This window comes from Dendropsophus ebraccatus, chromosome 9 (assembly GCF_027789765.1).
Source record: "Dendropsophus ebraccatus isolate aDenEbr1 chromosome 9, aDenEbr1.pat, whole genome shotgun sequence".
NCBI classification, from domain to species: Eukaryota; Metazoa; Chordata; class Amphibia; order Anura; family Hylidae; genus Dendropsophus; species Dendropsophus ebraccatus.
In genome coordinates, this window is record NC_091462.1 from 45,487,613 (window position 1) to 45,506,699 (window position 19,087).

Here is a 19,087-nt window from a genome sequence, read left to right on the forward strand (position 1 = left end):
TTGGTACTGTTTACAATTGTAACTGGATGTGGGACAGTTAACTGTGGACACGAACAGAGCCTCCCCCGCATACCAGTGAGAACAGGAAAGCTATACCCCCTTCCTACTGACTACGGACCTTGCTCTTGGAGACCCTTGTACATTTGTATATTGTTAGCTTTGATATATTTTAAACGAATAGAAATAAAGTATCTAATGTTTTAAGCTTATCCTTCTTGTAGTTATTTATTGGTACACAATGTGAAAAGATATCATACAATGTAGGAAGTAAAGAAGGCCAGAGGAAGCAGGAGACTCCAGTGAAACAGCTGTAGCCGCTGACACAGCAATGCTGTCTACCTTACAAGGGGGCCTGTATATGCAGTTTTTGTGAATTAAAGAACTATTGATGACGAGTGGTGCTTTTTTTTTTTTTTTTTTCGTTCTTAGGGATGATACATGAAATGGATGGTGTCTATTGCTAAAACTGAGCACCACTACTTATATTGAAAGTAAGAATCCTTGAATGGACTTCAACTGCATAGCATGCTGTGTTGACATATGCAAGGCACGATAGTGCCAACTCACCCTCTGACCTGAGTTATACACAATGTAGCAGAGTTGTTACATAATGTATTACAGTTGTAACAGATTTCAAAGCATCGATATAGCAGCAGATTGTATCAGAGCAGTATTCAAACTAACAATAATGCAGAATTGAGAGTAGGTCTATGCAGAGTTTCAAGTGTAATGATGCTTGTTGCCTTCAACTAGAATACAAAGAATGTATGAACTGTTTTGGTGCCAAAGCCCCTCAAAGCACCCATCTGGCATCTTCTGCAATATGCCGGTCTTCACCTGTGTCAGTCTCCCGAATGCTGCTCTCCCAGCCTCTTTCCAGCTCTCACTCAGTATCGCTCGCATACTGCAGAAGACACCAGAAAGGTAAGAGGTGCTTTGGCACCAAAACCATTCAGACATTCTTGGTATCACCCAAAGGTAACAAGGGAGAAAGAACATAGATGTATCTTAAATGTTTCAATTCTCACAACTTTATTCTATAAAATGGGGAGAGGTGTCCATCTTAAAAAATAAGAGGAATGATCCAACCCTCTAATAAGAAAAAGGAAGACTTCATATAGATGGATTCGGCAGGTCTCCATGTTAATGTTTGCAAGCAAGGACACAGTAGTATTTCATATTTATGTTCAGCTGGACAGAATCAGCCTCTTCTCCAAGGATATCTTGAAATCTGTGATGATAAAGCTATTTTATCAAAATCATAAAAAACAACACCCTACCCGTTATGCCTCTTATTATACTCTAACATCTACATATACATGTGGTAGTTTAAGAGCCAGTGGGCACTTATTCCATATTTTCTAACATCCCTGGTAGTTCAGAGTGGCTTAGCAGTTAATTTACTATCTCTGGAGTTTTAGGGTAACAAAGGGGTTTAATATCTAGTATTCTTGGTGGTCTAGGGTGGTTTATTGGTTAACAGTAATAATAATATTATTATTATTATTATCATAATTCTTTACTTCTGTATTTTTTTTCAAAGAAGCACTCCAGCAATTTTGTTTGGACATACAATGCTTTCAGACCATCTCACAGTTTGTTGAGGCTTTGCGTTAAAGTAAATAAATAATCCGCTTTTCCCAATCAATTTGCACTTCATATCCCATAATGAGAACATGAAAGCAGAATTTTAGAATTTTTTGCAAATTTGTTAAAGACAAAAATTTCCCACATTTATACGTATTGAGACTCTCTGCTATGATACTTCAAGTGAATGTAATACTTTGGTAGTCTGTTTTTCTACTCGTTGCCTGTTTCCCATTATTGACTCCGGTTTCTTCATATGGAAATCGGGCTGCTGTATGCACTGAAGGCAGGCCCCCCAGTACACAACAAACTTGTCTCTTGGCCACTTAGCAAGTCATTGGTCACAGCGCCATCCCATCTCAGTCAGCTATTGGCAGGGGCTAACTGGCAAATTTTAGTCTGGGGGGCAAGCACACAGCACTGGCCCACGATAAGCAGCCAATCATTAAGGTATGTTCACATTTACCTAATCTTCTCTGGATTTGATCTGTCGGATTTTATGTATTTATTTTGATAAAATAACAGCAGAGCTGCCAATTCTGGCGGGTCTTCTTATTTAACTTATTTATCTTATTTACAGAGAAGTGGCTAAGCCATAGCAGCACACCTCTCCTGCCTCTGCCCCTTCCTGCTCTGACTGACATACAAGGCAGTGCTCCTGCTGTCACTCCGACACTTCAGCTGGTTGTCAATAGAACAATTTAAAAAGTTTACAAATGGTGATCAGCTGAACTAAAGGTTCTGTCACGTATATTTCCCCAGCACCTGTCTGATGGGATCTGCAGCTCCAGACCTGGTATGGACCTTACAGATTCCCTTCAAGGGTGCCTTCACACGTACCAGATCCGAAGCGGATTTGGTGCCATTTATCCCTATGGGAGCACATACTCGCAGCGGGATTGACATCCCGCTGTATGTGAGTTAACCCCCTGCCACCCGCAGCCCTGCAGCCCGCCACCGAGAGCATACATTACCTGCTCGGCGCCACAGGCTCCCGACTCCCATTGATTGGCTGAGTGGGACCGGAGCTGGGAGCCTCACATGCAGCCGCGTCGCTCTCAGCGGCGAGCGGAGGGGGGTTAACTCACATACTCACAGCCAGGATGAATGCCACTGGATCCGCAGCGGATTTCGCTGTGAATCGGCAGCGTGAAAAATAAGATTAAAAAATAAGGCTGCTTTTTTTCAAAACAGGTCCACTCTTCTCCTCAGTTTGTATGTGGTATTGCAGCTCAGTGCCAGGAGGCTAGTTGATATACTACACACAACCTAATGGGTGGCACTTTTTTTGGAAGAAATTACCCATGTTTTTAAATCCTGGAGAACCCCTATAACCTGACAATCTCTGATAAGTGTCATCAATGTTGGAATTGTATGCATATGTGTGCAATCCAAGATACACAATGAGCTGGTAGATATCAGTTTTATTATAGACCTATCTATCTATCTATCACAATAATGAAAATACCGCAGCACTCCAAATGCTAATTTCACTTCAAACTGTGTCTATTCCATATACAAGCAAAAAAAAAAAAAAAAAAACCTACATGAAGCCTTTTATCAAACATAACCTAAAGTAAGCAAACAGGTGCCTTATAAAGGATGTGACATCAGCATACATTAGCATATCATATACACCTGCATATCAATATAGTGCCAAAGAGCCCAAAGAAAACATCCATTTCTCAAAGCAGTGTTGTAAAGAATATAAAACATTTCAATAAATACATATAAATAGTTTAACCCATTTCCATCATGTGAAAACATTGTGATAAATCAGTGTATTTAAATAACTTTAAATTTACTATTATTATATAGGCTTCCGTCTATCTCTGGCCACTGCCCTCTTTGTGCTAACATATAGTATAGGCCTTCTCTCTACCCCCACATAGTATTAGTGCTGCTCCTTGTCTCCATATAAGCCCTCTAGTATAGTATAATATAAGTAGTCTCTGTCCTTGTATAGCAGCCTCCACGTAGTAAAGGCCCTCTGTGCAGCAGTCCCCATGTAATATAGCCCCCCTGTGTAGCAGACCACATATAGTATAGACCCCCATACATCAATCCCCAAATAGTACAGGACCCCCTTTGCCGCAGCCCCCACATAGTATAAGCTACCCTGTGCAGCCCCATATAATATAGCCAGGCCCCCCTGTGCAGCCTCACATAATATTGCACACCCCCTTGTAGCTTCCACATAGTATAGGCTCCTCTGTGTAGTCCCACCTAATATAGGGCCCACTGTGCAGCCACACATAATTTAGGCCCCAAGAGCAGCCCCCCCCCCCCCCCAAAAAAAGGCACACTGTGCAACCCCAACATAGTATAGGCCATTGTATAGCAGCGTCTACATGAAAAACAAAAAACAAAAAAGGACACTTGCCTCTCACATCACTCCCTAGCAGCATCTCTCTCTCCTCCTGGACCTCCGGTCCCAGTACTGGCTATTGCCAAGTACAGAGAACTCCCTGTTCAGGCAGCCTGATACACACTGCCACAGCCCTGCACTCCCGTTCTTTGCTGCTTGGCTCCAGACATGGAACGGCAGCTAAATACTGTAGCAGCACTTGGCTGTCCAACTCTGTAACTTTATGTGATCTCACATGTCTCATATGTGTAACTCAGGGCTGAGTTACTGCTATCCCTAAGTAATTTTCCTTTTTAATAATAAGACTTAGAGTTGATCATTGAAGATCTGGGATGGGGGGGGGGGCTATCATAAAACAACTTTTAACAGTGGCATCCATTATCAGGCTCCATTATCCAGTGAGCTCTTTAGAATGACCCATTTTTTCACAAATGTTTGTAAAGGCAGACTGCATTGGTTAGTGTCAACATTCGTTCCGCACAACCCACGTGCAACAGTGTCTATCGCCTAGAGATTTTCTTGGAGTATGTATGGTTTCCCAAGCATCCTCGGTTGATAAGGTACTTCAATCAAAAATAAAAGCTTGGGGGTGTAGCGTAGCTAACTGTGAGGACATGCCTCCACACAGACCAGGTAATCTGGAAAGCACAACATTCCACCCGGCTTGATTGGGGAGACCTGCAACTTACCTACCTGTCCTAAGATGATTGCCTGGTCTCTTAGAGCGCTAATCGTATTGTGTCTCCGGTACTGGATTCGTATGGCCTCTCTGCATAAGGTGTGTCCCAGCATAACTCGGCCAACGCTGTAGTATAGAGTGAACTGCAGTTACTCCACAGCTTGATCCAGCCATTTCCGTCCAAACAGGAAATGGACACAGTCATGCAAGGAGGCGGTAAGAGAAGACGCCTTAGAATTTTTCCAAGAACAACCGCCATTATTGCCCTAACCAACAGGGTAACAACGGCTCAGTTCTCTCATACTAGAACCCACCTACAGGTCAGGACTGTCCTCATTGATGACCAAGAGAAATGCAGGAGAAGAAACAATAAATGCTTAAATGGTATTCCAGAAAGAGGCATACAACATGACCTGGCTACACGTGTATCTGCCATATTTAATATAGTTATGTAATGGCCTATGGAGGTGATGATTTTTGGAGTGATCGATTTCCTTTAAGTTGTAGCAACGTACTTTGACACAATTTACACACATTTGCAATGTAATTTCCCTATGTCAGTCTCCTCAGAGGAAACCACACAAACAAGTAACCTGTATTTATACTGTACCTTTCTTTAGTCTGTATAAGAAATTCTTCTGCACCTTTCACATCTTTTTCCATAAATGTCTGATACATGTAAAATGACTGGAATAATCCAACAATTTCAGGAACAGACATTTGAATTCTCACTGGTATATCTGTGATCCTGAAAGAAAAGTATATGCGCTTGCAGTTTATCTGGCAAAGTGCCAAAATTAGATACTTCAGTCAAAGTGTACTCACAATTAAATATATGAGTACTCACCCACAAAGCTCTCCATAGTGCTCCACCTTCCTATGTCTCCTTCCTCATCACTGTCTAACACCCTACCTGTGTCTTATACTCTGCTAATGACTCACAACTTACATCTTCCATAATCCACACCTTTCACTGCCATCTCCAGAATTTTACCTGAGCTGCTCCAGTTCTCTGAAATGCATTTCCTAATTCACAAAGCTTTTCACGTGCCCTCAGACACACATCATTTCAATCAGGCTCATCAGGTTCCCCAAACTGGTCACCTCCACTCTTACCATTCTCCTACGAGTCCTACACTCCAAGCACTTAGGGGGAGATTTATTAAAACATGGTGTAAAGTGAAACTGGCTTAGTTGCCCCTAGCAACCAACCAGATTCCACTTTTCATTCCTCGTTGGAAAATAAAAGGTGGAATCTGATTGGTTGCTAGGGGCAACTGAGCCAGTTTCACTTTACACCATGTGTGATGAATTTCCCTGAATCCCTCCTGCTATGTCTTTTAATGGGATGGCTTGCGCGCCTCCTATTCACAGACATAGCAGGAGGGATTCGGCACGGAGACCGCAGGCGGAGGTTCCCCGTGAAATCTCTGCGCCGAATCTGTAGTGTGAACAGGCCCTTAGACATAAAGAGATTGTTGAGTGACTGGTTCACCCATCTTCATTTGTATTAAGCCATTTAGAAAAGATGGCTGGGCCATTGTAGAAATTAAGCACTTTAGCCATGAGCATGGGAGCAGGCAGAGGTACATGCCGCTGCCGTGACTGAAAAAAAATGAGAAATATGACAAAAATGACAAATAACTGGAAACGCAGACAATAAAAACTTACCATTCCTTGTCTTTTAGTGGAATAGCTTCATATATACTACGGTACTGACAAAGCATGTGCTCTACAATGGAATCATAATACTGGGACAAAGTATCCAATGCCTGCAAAAATGATTAATAAGAAAAAGTAAATTATTTATGATGTTTTTATTAGTGCGAGACTGACCTACATTTCTATAATGGGTAAAGGCTCTAACACAGTTATGAACTTTGAATATAACAGGTCCCCAAAACTACAGAACAAGACTGCTCTGGTTCACATGACACTAGACGACTATATCTTATTTATAAATGACTTTTTAGAATCTACTTATGAAATGTCTTGCCTGTGCTATGATAACACCGATTGCAATTGAAAAAGGACGTTGCACACAGTAGTGGGTTATAAAAGGTCCATTTTGGGCAGTACCCCAAAGCCCTGAGGTCCTGGGGGGCTCATGGCCACCTAAACAGACTTATACTTTCAGTGCTGCCATAGTTACAGTGGGGTAGGGGCCCAAGCTTGGTGAACAGTCTGGGGCCTATAGTAAAGTTAATCCACCCATGGCTGCACATGTTCTTTATAGATAGGGGGCAGATTTATAAAACCATTTGCTCTGACACTGACACTGGTTAACCCTATTAGAATGAAGACCCATCATAACATCAGGCCAGGGCCGGGACAAGGAGTTTTGGTGCCCTAGGCAGAGAAGACAAATGGCGCCCCCCCCCCCACCCCTCAGTATAGACTGTACACTATGCGGGAACAGCCAGGAGGCTATACTGTATGTGGGGGTCATGTATACTGTACCCGCTGACTGTAACAGGACCATGTATACTGTACCCCCTGACTGTAACAGGACCATGTATACTGTACCCCCTGACTGTAACAGGACCGTGTATACTGTACCCCCTGACTGTAACAGGACCATGTATACTGTACCCCCTGACTGTAACAGGGCCATGTATACTGTACCCCCTGACTGTAACAGGGCCATGTATACTGTACCCCCTGACTGTAACAGGGCCATGTATACTGTACCCCCTGACTGTAACAGAACCATGTATACTGTACCCCCTGACTGTAACAGGACCATGTATACTGTACCCCCTGACTGTAACAGGACCATGTATACTGTACCCCCTGACTGTAACAGGACCATGTATACTGTACCCCCCTGAATGTAACAGGACATGTATACTGTACCCCCCTGAATGTAACAGGACCATGTATACTGTACCCCCTGACTGTAATAGGACCATGTATACTGTACCCCCTGACTGTAACAGGACCATGTATACTGTACCCCCTGACTGTAACAGGACCATGTATACTGTACCCCCTGAATGTAACAGGACATGTATACTGTACCCCCTGACTGTAACAGGACCATGTATACTGTACCCCCTGACTGTAACAGGACCATGCATACTGTACCCCCTGAATGTAACAGGACCATGTATACTGTACCCCCTGAATGTAACAGGACCATGTATACTGTACCCCCTGAATGTAACAGGACCATGTATACTGTACCCCTGACTGTAACAGGACATGTATACTGTACCCCTGACTGTAACAGGACATGTATACTGTACCCCCTGACTGTAACAGGACATGTAGACTGTACCCCCTGACTGTAACAGGACCGTGTATACTGTACCCCCTGACTATAACAGGACATGTATACTGTACCCCCTGAATGTAACAGGACCATGTATACTGTACCCCTGACTGTAACAGGACATGTATACTGTACCCCCTGACTGTAACAGGACATGTATACTGTACCCCCTGACTGTAACACACCGTGCCACCTGAATGTAGTAGTGTCACATATGGCATCCTGAGAATATAGGTGTCACACACCGGGCCCCTCGGGTTTAATGATGGTACACATTGTGCTGTAGGTATAACAGGAATATACAGCGCTACAGACTTCAGGAACAGAGAAAATGATGCAGCACAGGAGCCTCCCCTATACCATGACAGCACAGTCACAGCGCCATATACACATCATATACTGATCCTGCCACATACACCTCCCCTATACCATGACAGCACAGTCACAGCGCCATATACACATCATATACTGATCCTGCCACATACACCTCCCCTATACCATGACAGCACAGTCACAGCGCCATATACACATCATATACTGATCCTGCCACATACACCTCCCCTATACCATGACAGCACAGTCAAAGCGCCATATACACATCATATACTGATCCTGCCACATACACCTCCCCTATACCATGACAGCACAGTCACAGCACCATATACACATCATATACTGATCCTGCCACATACACCTCCCCTATACCATGACAGCACAGTCACAGCGCCATATACACATCATATACTGATCCTGCCACATACACCTCCCCTATACCATGACAGCACAGTCACAGCGCCATATACACATCATATACTGATCCTGCCACATACACCTCCCCTATACCATGACCGCACAGCCCATATACACATCATATACTGATCCTGCCACATACACCTCCCCTATACCATGACAGCACAGTCACAGCGCCATATACACATCAAATACTGATCCTGCCACATACACCTCCCCTATACCATGACCGCACAGTCACAGCGCCATATACACATCATATACTGATCCTGCCATATACACCTCCCCTATACCATGACAGCACAGTCACATATACACATCATATACTGATCCTGCCACATACACCTCCCCTATACCATGACAGCACAGTCACATATACACATCATATACTGATCCTACCACATACACCTCCCCTATACCATGACAGCACAGTCACAGCTCCATATACACATCATATACTGATCCTGCCACATACACCTCCCCTATACCATGACAGCACAGCCCATATACACATCATATACTGATCCTGCCACATACACCTCTCCTATACCATGACAGCACAGTCACAGCGCCATATACACATCATATACTGATCCTGCCACATACACCTCCCCTATACCATGACAGCACAGTCACAGCGCCATATACACATCATATACTGATCCTACCACATACACCTCCCCTATACCATGACAGCACAGTCACAGCGCCATATACACATCATATACTGATCCTGCCACATACACCTCCCCTATACCATGACCGCACAGCCCATATACACATCATATACTGATCCTGCCACATACACCTCCCCTATACCATGACAGCACAGCGCCATATACACATCATATACTGATCCTGCCTGACCCAGTACAAGGACCCAATACAATAAGGAAAGAAAGCACCAGTGTCAGGAAAATTAGCCTGTACATAATAAACAGAATATGTGTTCACCAACCTGTGGCTCCCGGGCTGTGGCAGGACTACAACTCCCATCATGCCCTGACTGTTGTAGTTTTGGAGCAGCTGGTGACCCACAGGTTGGGGAACAATATGGGAAGTGCTGTGTATAGAGGAGCAGTGCAGGGATATGGGGCAGTGTTATATGGGGCAGCCCTGTGACCTAGGTGACCTCCCTCTCCCAGCACTCCCAGCCTCCCTACACCTACAGGATGATGAGAGTCAGTCAGTGAACTCACCAGACAGCAGCCCAGAAGACGGCATGGCCTCCAGCAATCAGATAGTGAGGAGGTCACATGGTGAGGAGGGGGGCGGAGCCTCTGTAGTCCGAGTGAAAGGTCCTAGTAGGTCATTTTAGCAGGTCCTAGCAGGCCATCTTCAGGGCAGAGCAATGATCCTGCTCAGGATGAGGCGATATTCACACTGCCTGCCTAGGAGGGGAGAGAGTGGGAGGACATGAGGATGCTGAAGGTGAGCAGGGAGGGACAGCACTCTGAGGCCACCAGGAGTACAGGAGCCTGTAGTAATTTTTTTTTTTTTTTTAAATTGCGCCCCCTGTAACTCACCACTAGATGGCACCCTAGGCCATCGCCTACCCTGGCCTACCCTTTGTCCCGACCCTGCATCAAGCTAAAGTTCTAAAATTGTTCGACAGTAGTTTAGAGAAAGAAAATATTATAAACTATTTTGGACACTAACAAGATATAAAATAAGTGAAATATAACAGCAGATTACTAGTATATAATATGATAAGCGTATAACTTCTATCTGCATTATAACTAATCTTCATCAATTAGTTACCTCTGATAATACTACATTTAGGTCATGTGATAAATCCTTGTATTCAATGTCAAAATTTGGAGAAAATCCATGTACAGCCAGGCATCCTCTTGTTTTCAATACTCGAATTGTTTCATCAAAAAATTCATCTGTTGTGAACCAATGAGCAGCAAGAGCAGCATTTACAAGGTCCACAGAAGTATCTTTCATGGGTAACTTCTCAGCTGGTGCCACCCTATAGACAGGAGGGAAATGATTGGTGCTGTGATGAATACAATCTAATCTCATTATATTAATAAAATTGGTAATTCCAGTGTACAACTTACATGTACGACACATTGTTTGCGGTAGTATGTTGTTTAGCCACATTTATTTGGGACTCACTGATATCTACTCCCAGGACCTTCTCGAAGTGAGGAGCTAGAGGCAAAGTGTAACGTCCAGTCCCACAGCCAACATCTAATCCCATTTTAAGAGGTCTCCCATCTGTCTATAGAGAAGGGCTCGGTTCATCAGTACAGCTAAACAATATGCTTATTATACTGACAGCTTAAAAGGGTAGGCACGTACAATTATCATTACTATGTGCAAGGATGTAGCAAGGAAGGGGGTGGGTGTCAGCCAGAGCCGTTTTAATACATTGGTGGGCCCAGTGCACAGCCCTCAAGAGTGGGCCCCCCCTTCCCTTTCGCACATTGTATAATGTACTGAATTTGCCCCCACACTGTATCAAGAGCCCCAATACAAACAGTAGTTACCTTATAACACTATTTCCACAATACAGTGATTACATATTACATAAAAACTGCACTAAACAAAACAGAAAGATATCACCAATGATACCATTACATAATACCGCCACATCATGACCCCTAACACTACAATCCTATAACAGAGTGCAGTTACATCCAGTGACTCACCGGGGGCGTTTTCTCCAATCAGAGTCTGTCACCTTTTCTTTTTCTCTCCATCCAGCCTGGGCCACCTTGAAGTCTTCTCCTGGCTGTGAATCTTCTCTCCAGAATCTGCCAGACAAATATTTTAGGCTCCAACACATACAGTAGTTAGGTCCCTTGTACCCCTATACAGTAGTTACACCCCTCTGTACTCCTACATAGTTACACCCCTCTGTGCCTCCATAGTTTTAAGGTGTCCCTGTAGTATATAGACCCTCATGTGCTCCTCCAGTTATATACAGCCCTCCTGTGCGCTCCCCCATTAGTATATAGCCCCCCTGTGCACTCTCCCCAGTAGTATATAGCCCCCCTGTGCTCTCCCACAATAGTATATAGCCCCCCTGTGCTCTCCCACAATAGTATATAGCCCCCCTGTGCTCTCCCCCAATAGTATATAGTCCCCCTGTGCTCTCCCCCAATAGTATATAGTCCCCCTGTGCTCTCCAATAGTATATAGACCCCTATGCTCTCCCACAATAGTATATAGCCCCCCTGTGCTCTCCCCCAATAGTATATAGCCCCCCTGTGCTCCCCCCAATAGTATATAGCCCCCTGTGCTCTCCCCAATAGTATATAGCCCCCCTGTGCTCTCCATAATATATAGCCCCCCTGTGCTCTCCCCCATAGTATATAGACCCCTGTGCTCCTCAATATGATATAGCTCCCTGTGCTCACCAATAGTATATACCTCCCCTGTGCTCCCCAATAGTATATAGTCCCCTGTGCTCCCCAATAGTATATAGCTCCCCAGTGCTCCCCCATAATATATATTCCCCTGTGCTTCCCCATAGTATATAGCCCCTCTGTGCTCCCCAGTAGTATATAGCCCCCTGTGCTCCCCAGTAGTATATAGCCCCCTGTGCTCCCCAGTAGTATATAGCTCCCCTGTGCTCCCCAGTAGTATATAGCTCCCCTGTGCTCCCCAGTAGTATATAGCTCCCCTGTGCTCCCCCATAGTATATAGCTCCCCTGTGCTCCCCCATAGTATATAGCCCCCTGTGCTCCCCCATAGTATATAGCCCCCCTGTGCTCCCCCATAGTATATAGCCCCCTGTGCTCCCCCATAGTATATAGATTCCCTGTGCTCCCCATAGTATATAGACCCCTGTGCTCCCCAGTAGTATATAGTCCCCTGTGCTCTCCCATAGTATATAGGTCCCCTGTGCTCCCCCATAGTATATAGCTCCCCTGTGCTCCCCCATAGTATATAGCCCCCTGTGCTCCCCCATAGTATATAGCTCCCCTGTGCTCCCCTATAGTATATAGCCCCCTGTGCTCCCCCATAGTATATAGCCCCCTGTGCTCCCCCATAGTATATAGCCCCCTGTCCTCCCCTATAGTATATAGCCCCGTCCTCCCCCATAGTATATAGCCCCCTGTGCCCCCCCATAGTATATAGCCCCCTGTGCCCCCCCCCCCCCCCCCCCCCCCCCCGTAGTATATAGCTCCCCCTCCCATATAACATTGAAAAAAACAAACACTGTTACTCACCTGGGTCCACGCGTTCCTCTTCTCTTCCCTCCTGTAGCCGCACTTCCTGCGGTCACAAGAGGCTGCACACCCCTTACCCTCGCCCCGACGCTCCAGTGACGTCGGGCGCTAGAGGGAGAGTGCGGCCTCTTGTGACTGCAGGAAGTGCGGCCACAAGAGTGAGTGACTGACAGGGAGGGAGCCAATGGCTCTCTCTCTGTCAGTGTCGCTGCTGCTGCAGCGCTGAAGAGCCGCAGCAGCAGCGGGCGGGGGCAGCGGTGATCGCCGGGGAGGCCCTGCAGGGGGCGCCATGGAGGGGTAAGTAGATTACCCATCCATGGCGCTCCCCCCTGACAGGCTGGTGGCCGGAGCCCTGTGCGACCGCATTGGTCGCACATAGCAACGGCCGGCCTGCTCGGGGGGGGGGCCCCTTTAACCAGTGGGCCCGGTGCACGTGCACCATGTGCCCTCTGGTTAAAGCGGCCCTGGTGTCAGCTACCCCAGGCAGGAAGTGGTGTATTCTTTCCAGTCCAAAAGGAACTGTCCGAAGTAGTAGCAAATCCTCATAGAAAACCTCTCCTGCTCTGGACAGTTGCTGTCATGGTGGGAGTTTGTATGGAAAATTAAAGGGAACCAATCACTTAAAAAACGCATGTAAAGCTATGGGAATGTGCTGTAGCAGCACCCAGCACACTTCCCAAACATGCTTTTATACCCCCCGTCCCTGCAATGTACAAGCCAAAAACGTACTTTATAAACTCGGCGCTCTGTATGTAAATTACCCCCAAGTAGTCCTCTGGGCGGGGAGCTGCGGGCAAGTAGTCATGGTCCCTGGGCGTTCTGCAGTGCTAATCACGCCCCTCTGGGCGTGATTAGCCTGCATAATTGTGGCGACGTCATCGGAGGCGCGCTGTCTCTAATGTCAGCACGCCTACGTTCTTGCTGTGCCGCTCATGCGCAGTACAGCGGGTCCGGTCTGCGCCGTACTGCGCAGGTGCAAAATAGCCTCGAACTCATTGCCGGATCTCCAGCAATGAGTTTGAGGCTTTCTGCACGTGCGCAGTACGGCGCAGACCGGGACCATGACTACTTGCCCGCAGTTCCCCGCCCAGAGGACTACTTGGGGGTAATTTACATACAGGGCGCCGAGTTTATAAAGTACATTTTTGGCTTGTACATTGCAGGGACGGGGGTTTAAAAGCATGTTTGGGAAGTGTGCTGGGTGCTGCTACAGCACATTCCCATAGCTTTACATGCGTTTTTTAAGTGATTGGTTCCCTTTAAGATGGATTGAGAAAAATAGCTGTCCATAAACAGTTCAAAAAAGCCATTTTCAATAAAAATATCTAAAAAAGCATCTGAAGTTTAAGCCTCTAAAAATTATTAGGACTTTTTTTTGTTATAGTAAAAATATTTCTTAATAAATGTAAACGAAAAAAAGGCAGTTATATTTTCAGCCATATACAGTTGTAACAATTACAGCTATCAAAGTAATGTGCCTGTCATCAAACAGATATTTTTCTATTCAAATTAATAGTCAAATATTTAGTACCTTACCTTCCATTTATACTTACTTTTTCTTTAACGAAGGATACAATGATATTGAGAATTTCACTGGAAACTGGTACCATATACTTTTGATATACCGAAGAATATGTCCTCTTTTTGAACAGATGGACTGCCATGATGATATGTACTTTGGCTTTGGTAGTTCTAATGTAGAAATCTGTTAAGTAAATAGAAACATTATTTGCAATGGTCTCCTTTTTTAAAGTAGATATTAAGCACCTCTTTTTCAAGTTCACTTTTTCTTTCACATTTTAAATGATAACTAGATTTGCATTTCCAGGAAAATACATAGTGCTTGAAAAGAGCGCCCCTTTACCAGTGACTTCCCTTTAAGAGAAACTTGGATCCCATTCCTTTAAGAGCGACATGGCTCCCGTCCCTATAAGAGTGACTTGGGTCCCATACCTTTAAGAGCGACTTGGGTCCCTTTAAGAGTGACTTGGGTCCCGTCCCTTTAAGAGCTACATGGATCCCTTTAAGAGATACATGGATCCCTTTAAGAGGGACTTGGATCCCTTTAAGAGCGACCTGGGTCCCATTTTGCTCTTAAAGGGACATATTCCGCTCTTAAAGGGACCCAGGTCGCTCTTAAAGGGACCCATTTCGCTCTTAAAGGGGCCAAGGTCGCTCTTAAAGGGACCGATTTATCTCTTAAAGGGACATATTTCGCTCTTAAAGGGACCCATTTTGCTCTTAAAGGGACATATTTCGCTCTTAAAGGGACCAAGGTCGCTCTTAAAGGGACCGATTTATCTCTTAAAGGGACATATTACGCTCTTAAAGGGACCCATTTTGCTCTTAAAGGGACCCATTTTGCTCTTAAAGGGACATATTTCGCTCTTAAACGGACTAAGGTCGCTCTTAAAGGGACCGATTTTGCGCTTAAAGGGACATATTTCGCTCTTAAAGGGACCCAGGTCGCTCTTAAAGGGACATATTTCGCTCTTAAAGGGACCAAGGTCGCTCTTAAAGGGACCGATTCTGCTCTTAAAGGGACATATTTCGCTCTTAAAGGGACATATTTCGCTCTTAAAGGGACCAAGGTCGCTCTTAAAGGGACAGATTTATCTCTTAAAGGGACATATTTCGCTCTTAAAGGGACCCATTTTGCTCTTAAAGGGACACATTTCGCTCTTAAAGGGACATATTTCGCTCTTAAATGGACTAAGGTCGCTCTTAAAGGGACCGATTTTGCGCTTAAAGGGACATATTTCGCTCTTAAAGGGACCCAGGTCGCTCTTAAAGGGACATATTTTGCTCTTAAAGGGACCAAGGTCGCTCTTAAAGGGACCGATTCTGCTCTTAAAGGGACATATTTCGCTCTTAAAGGGACATATTTTGCTCTTAAAGGGACCAAGGTCGCTCTTAAAGGGACAGATTTATCTCTTAAAGGGACATATTTCGCTCTTAAAGGGACCCATTTTGCTCTTAAAGGGACACATTTCGCTCTTAAAGAGACATATTTCGCTCTTAAACGGACTAAGGTCGCTCTTAACCTCTTAAGGACATAGGACGTACCGGTACGTCCTATGTCCTCACTTGCACTTCAAAGCGGGGCCGCGCGGCGGCCCCGCTTTGAAGTGCCGCGATCCCGGGTGCCGCGAGTAGCCCGGGACCGCTGCTATTAGCGGGCACGGTCTGATCGCCGTGCCCGCTAATTAGCTAATCGGAGGCAGCTGTCAAACTTGACAGCTGCCTCCGATTACCGGAGGCAACGTTTCCCTGGTGTCTAGTGGGGGAGATCGCTCCTCCGGGACCTTGTCCCGGAGGAGCGATCTCCGTTACTGATGCCGGCCGGGGACGCGTCCAAGATGGCGCCGTCCTCGGCTCGGCACTCGTTCGTTTTCGGCTGCAGCAGCCGAAAGCAAACGAGTGCCGATCTCATGGATCTCTGCAGCATATCTATGCTGCAGAGATCTCAATGAGAGATCACAGTGTATATACTAGAAGTCCCCCAGGGGGGCTTCTAGTATATGTGTAAAAAAAAAAAAAAAAGTGTTGTTAGGCTAGGTTCACACTGCGTTTTCAGCATCCGTTTAACGCATCCGTTTTTTGCAAAAAACGCATGAAAAACGGATTGCAAAAAACGGATTCATTTGTGTGCATCCGTTTTTCCATTGACTTCCATTATAAAAAAAAACGGATCCGTTTTTTTTGACGGACCAAAACGGACAAAAAAACGTTGCTGACCCTATTTTTCTGGACGTTAAAAAAACCGGATCCGTTAAACGGATGCTGAAAACGCAGTGTGAACCTAGCCTAAATAGTAAAAAGCCCCCTCCCCTAATAAAAGTCTGAATCACCCCCCTTTTCCCAGGTTTTAAATAAAAGTAAACAAATAAATAAATAAATAAACATGTTTGCTATCGCCGCGTGCGTAATCGCCAGAACTATTAATTAATCACATTCCTGATCTCGTACGGTAAACGGCGTCAGCGCAAAAAAATCCCAAAGTGCAAAATTGCGCATTTTTGGTCACATCAAATCCAGAAAAAATTTTATAAAAAGCGATCAAAAAGACGTATATGGGCAATCAAGGTACCGATAGAAAGATCACATCATGGTGCAAAAAATGACACCTCACACAGCCCCATAGACCAAAGGATAAAAGTGCTATAAGCCTGGGAATGGAGCGATTTTAAGGAACGTATATTGGTTAACAACGGTTTGAATTTTTTACAGGCCATCCGATACAATATAAGTTATACATGTTATATATCGTTTTAATCGTAACGACTTGAGGAACATGCATAACAAGTCAGTTTTACCCCAGGGTGAATGGCGTAAAAACACATTTCCCCCAAATAAAAGAAATGCGTTTTTTTTTTCAATTTCACCACACTTTGAATTTTTTTCTGGTTTCGCAGTGTACTTTATGCAAAAATTCAGCCTGTAATTGCAAAGTACAATTAGTGACGCAAAAAATAAGGGGTCATGTGGGTTTCTAGGTGGAAAAATTCAAGTGCTATGACCTTTTAAACACAAGGAGGAAAAACCGAAAACGTAAAAACGAAAATGGGCCATGTCCTTAAAGGGTTAAAGGGACCGATTTTGCGCTTAAAGGGACATATTTCGCTCTTAAAGGGACCCAGGTCGCTCTTAAAGGGACATATTTTGCTCTTAAAGGGACCCAGGTTTCTCTTAAAGGGACCCATTTTGCTCTTAAAGGGACATATTTTGCTCTTAAAGGGACCCAGGTTTCTCTTAAAGGGACCCATTTTGCTCTTAAAGGGACATATTTCGCTCTTAAAGGGACCCAGGTCGCTCTTAAAGGGACCCATTTTGCCCTTAAAGGGACATATTTCGCTCTTAAAGGGACCAAGGTCGCTCTTAAAGGGACCGATTTTGCCCTTAAAGGGACATATTTCGCTCTTAAAGGGACCAAGGTCGCTCTTAAAGGGACCGATTTTGCTCTTAAAGGGACATATTTCGCTCTAAAAGGGACATATTTCGCTCTTAAAGGGATCCATTTTGCTCTTAAAGGGGCCCAGGTAACTCTTATAGGGGCCCAGGTCGCCCCTAAATGGACCGATTTCGCTCTTTAAGGGGCCCAGGTCGCTCTTAAAGGGACCCATTTTGCTCTTAAAGGGACATATTGAATACCTTATAGATTGAATACCTTACTATTACAAACAGTATTCGCTCATCACAAAACATTAGTGCTGTAAATGTCCGAGGTATGCTTTAGAAACAGTCTTACTAGTTTCTACTAGTACTAGTCTAAGGGCCCTATTCCACGGAGCGATAATCGGCCAAATCGGCCCGATTCGGCCGATTATTGCTCCGTAGACTAGAGTCAATGATCAGCCGATGATCGTGGTCCCGGCCAGTGATCGGCTTAGCGGCTTGTCAGCTGACAGAGGCCGCCCTGAAGCTGGAGGAGCGCGCGGGACCCGGGAGAAGCAGGAGAAGAGGAGCCCTGCACCATGAATAGGTAATGTATACTAGTTAAGCAAGAGCTGCAAGGACATTGGTAACGATGTCCTTGCAGCCCTTGTTTAACGATAATCGGGGCCGTGTAACAGGCCCAGTAAATGAGCAGTAATCTAGCAGATCGCTGCTCATTTACAGGTTTTATTGGGCCCTGTTCGGCCCGTGTAATACCACCCTAAGGGTCCATTTACACAGAAAGATTATCTGACAGATTATCTGCCAAAGATTTGAAGCCAAAGCCGGAAACAGACTATAAACAGAGATCAGGTCATAAAGGAAAACCTGCAATTTCTGCCCTTTTCAAATCCATTCCTGGCTTTGGCTTCAAATCTTTGGCAGATAATCTGTCAGATAATCTTTCTGTGTAAATGGACCCTTACTGCATTGAAATATAAATTAAGAGGGTCATCCTCTTATGCTACAAATTACCAGATTAAAGTATCTCTTACCTTGAAAGGTGTCAAGGATTCTGTGAAAGCTATTAGCATCCTTCTGCATCTGTTACATAAATACGCTTTCACACATAAAGTTCAAAATTGAGGGAACCAATCCTGAAGAATGTTTGTATACAAGCTTTGCCACATAGACTTTGTACACTAATATTAACACTAATAAGCAAATTTAAACATACATTAATGATTACCTAATAAAGATGTTCTACTAGATAGTACGGAGACAATGATGCGTTTTTTGGCGAGTTTAATAAAATATGTGTTATTTGGGAAAAAATGATTTTAAATCAGAAGGTTCAAGAAATTAAA

The 19,087-nt window shown here is 44.7% G+C and overlaps 1 protein-coding gene across 1 annotated transcript; it reads right to left on the reverse strand.

Moving 5' to 3' along the window:
- Positions 1-1,008: 1,008 nt before the first annotated feature.
- Positions 1,009-18,849, reverse strand: LOC138800936 (putative methyltransferase DDB_G0268948). Its single transcript, XM_069983193.1, has 7 exons — positions 18,776-18,849; positions 14,399-14,550; positions 10,725-10,888; positions 10,420-10,633; positions 6,306-6,406; positions 5,245-5,382; positions 1,009-1,231 (listed from the first exon to the last, which is right to left on the reverse strand). The coding sequence occupies exons 1-7, from the start codon at positions 18,822-18,824 to the stop codon at positions 1,144-1,146; spliced, it is 906 nt and encodes a 301-aa protein (XP_069839294.1). The 5' UTR covers positions 18,825-18,849; the 3' UTR covers positions 1,009-1,143.
- Positions 18,850-19,087: the final 238 nt, after the last annotated feature.